The sequence below is a fragment of the Habropoda laboriosa genome, unplaced genomic scaffold, assembly GCF_001263275.1.
Source record: "Habropoda laboriosa isolate 0110345459 unplaced genomic scaffold, ASM126327v1 scaffold486, whole genome shotgun sequence".
NCBI classification, from domain to species: Eukaryota; Metazoa; Arthropoda; class Insecta; order Hymenoptera; family Apidae; genus Habropoda; species Habropoda laboriosa.
The window spans coordinates 915,646-917,840 of NW_017100724.1; the positions used below are offsets into that span (position 1 = coordinate 915,646).

General features: G+C 28.1%; 1 protein-coding gene across 1 annotated transcript; it reads right to left on the reverse strand.

Moving 5' to 3' along the window:
• Positions 1–357: 357 nt before the first annotated feature.
• On the reverse strand, positions 358–2,116 carry LOC108577039 (DNA polymerase delta small subunit-like). Its single transcript, XM_017940127.1, has 6 exons — positions 1,948–2,116; positions 1,566–1,870; positions 1,204–1,420; positions 908–1,142; positions 558–850; positions 358–476 (listed from the first exon to the last, which is right to left on the reverse strand). The coding sequence occupies exons 1-6, from the start codon at positions 2,114–2,116 to the stop codon at positions 358–360; spliced, it is 1,338 nt and encodes a 445-aa protein (XP_017795616.1).
• Between the last annotated feature and the right edge of the window lie 79 nt (positions 2,117–2,195).

Below are 2,195 nucleotides of genomic sequence, written 5' to 3' on the forward strand. Positions count from 1 at the left end.
TAATTTGTTAACTGATATTTGTCTCCATATATTTATGTAAAAATAAGAAGCAAATAAAAATATATTTTACTTATGTATCTATTTTCATATCCTTTTTTTCACCTCTATATATAAATATTACAAGAAAACATTATCACTTTACTATATTGTTTAGATTATAAGGAAAAACAGCATATAAATATAACACAGGCATAAAAACAAATGCACTTTGTTAGAAGAATAAATAATATATTTACTATGTACAAATCGTGAAAAAATGACTTAAGAAAATTAATTTTCTTTAGTGAATATATTATATATTGCATTAATACTTTATGTCAGTATTTTAAAACATAATTCATTAAATATTTCAGTAAATTAATCAATACTAAATGAAATAGGCCAGGTTTTTAAATCCTGCAAATCAACCAACACACCTATCTGTGTCTCAGAAAATTTTGGAATGCAAATCAATCTTACTACTTGTCCTTCATCTGCTGTGAATGTATAGTTTACTTTACCAAGACTATTTCTTCATCATATCATGAAAATAAGAAGTAATAGAACAATATTCTTACCTGTGAGTAATTTGGTGTCATACTTGTCCATATTACCAGCAAAATATATATCAGGACATTCTGTTATAACAAATGGATCAATTTTGGAAGATGGGTAAGCTGGCACAGTATCTGGTGCAGTTGGTGCATAATGTCGCCAAAGTAATGTACGCTCCAACCACGTTAAAGGTGAAATATTAACAAGACTAGCAACTTTCATAATATCCATAATAGGTTGACCACTAGATCCAGCTACAATACGAGTGTTGATACTACCAATCCATGGATTAGTGACTCCATAAAAATTCTTAAACCTGTATCATATGACCATTAACAATATTTTACTGTTATATTGTGCATAAATTTATTACCTGCAACATTGAGGCAAAATGCAAGGATGAAGTGATTGTTGAGGTAATGTATGACAAGTTGGGTCAAATTCTCCAGGCATTAATATTATAGGACAACATTGCACTATAGGATGGAGAAAATCATCTAATTTATGTGTTAACATTGCAGCCTCTTTAAATATAACTTCATTATGTGCCTTAGTTTGAAAGTACTTTTTATGATTGTGTGTCTCTATGGATCCTCTTATGCTATTTCCTATATTAATATTATTATTATTTATTTTGGATTACTCTTATCACTACAATACTTTAAATACCTGCTATAATTATACACACAATAGAAGCCACTTCATTTTGAATCTTCTTACAACCAATCATTCCAGTTATCCATTCAGATAATAGATTTAAACTTAATGATTGTGAATTATTTGCCAAATCTAAACCAGAAATTATTAAAATTTTTCCCTTTTCTTCTAGTAGATGATCAAGTATTGATAATTTTGGACAATATCCTGCGAAGCACCAATCTATTACCTATAATCAATGTATCACAATTCAATAATTATCAAGTAAGCACAAATAATCACAATTAAATTAAATTATAATTTTTAGTTTAATTACATTAGGTATTTCTTTGTAGTTATTATTTTTTAGTAAATTCCATAAAAATAATATTTACTGAAAATGCACCATTCTCCAGAACATGTCCAAGCACAGCACAAACAAGCCCAGTGACTACATCTTGAATATTCACGTGATTGCCAACTAATTTAATACGTAACGTTTCATCTTCCAAATATAATACATCTTTAAACGATGCATAATTGACTTTAGATGGTTGGGTTACTAATTGAAGTTCTTCGCTAATTTCACGTAAAACTGATGGTTTTAATTCTTGATGTTTATATAATGTTCCTACTATAATACAAGTATTACTTTCATTCCTTTCAGCAAGTTCTGATATTGTAACTATTTCATTGGATGCTAAAATAAAATATTAAACATTAAAAGAATATAACCTAAAACGATAACAAATGTAACCTCCATGAAAAAAAATTTACTCCATTTAAGTTTTGCTTTTTGCAAGACATGATCCTTCAATGCTCTTAACCTTGAAATGTATATATCAGAGTACTGCTGCTCAAAATGTTTTAGAGAAATTTTGAATTTTTCAAAATCCTCAAACTTAAATAACTTGCGGCGATACACCAATGGCGAATGAGCTTCCATTCCAAAAAGTACTCTGATTAAATATTTTCAACAGCACACTTAAGTTTTAATAAATTCAGTATATTATAATACTCACTAA

What these genes read in the sequence shown, in the direction of transcription:
- LOC108577039 (XM_017940127.1), bottom strand. Translation starts at nt 2,116, where the DNA reads ATGGAAGCTCATTCGCCATTGGTGTATCGCCGCAAGTTATTTAAGTTT. An exon ending in AAAAGCAAAACTTAAATGGA is followed by an intron (nt 1,871 to 1,947) that starts GTAAATTTTTTT and finishes ATTTTATTTTAG; the next exon opens with CATCCAATGAAATAGTTACA. An exon ending in TGTGTGTATAATTATAGCAG is followed by an intron (nt 1,143 to 1,203) that starts GTATTTAAAGTA and finishes ATATTAATATAG; the next exon opens with GAAATAGCATAAGAGGATCC.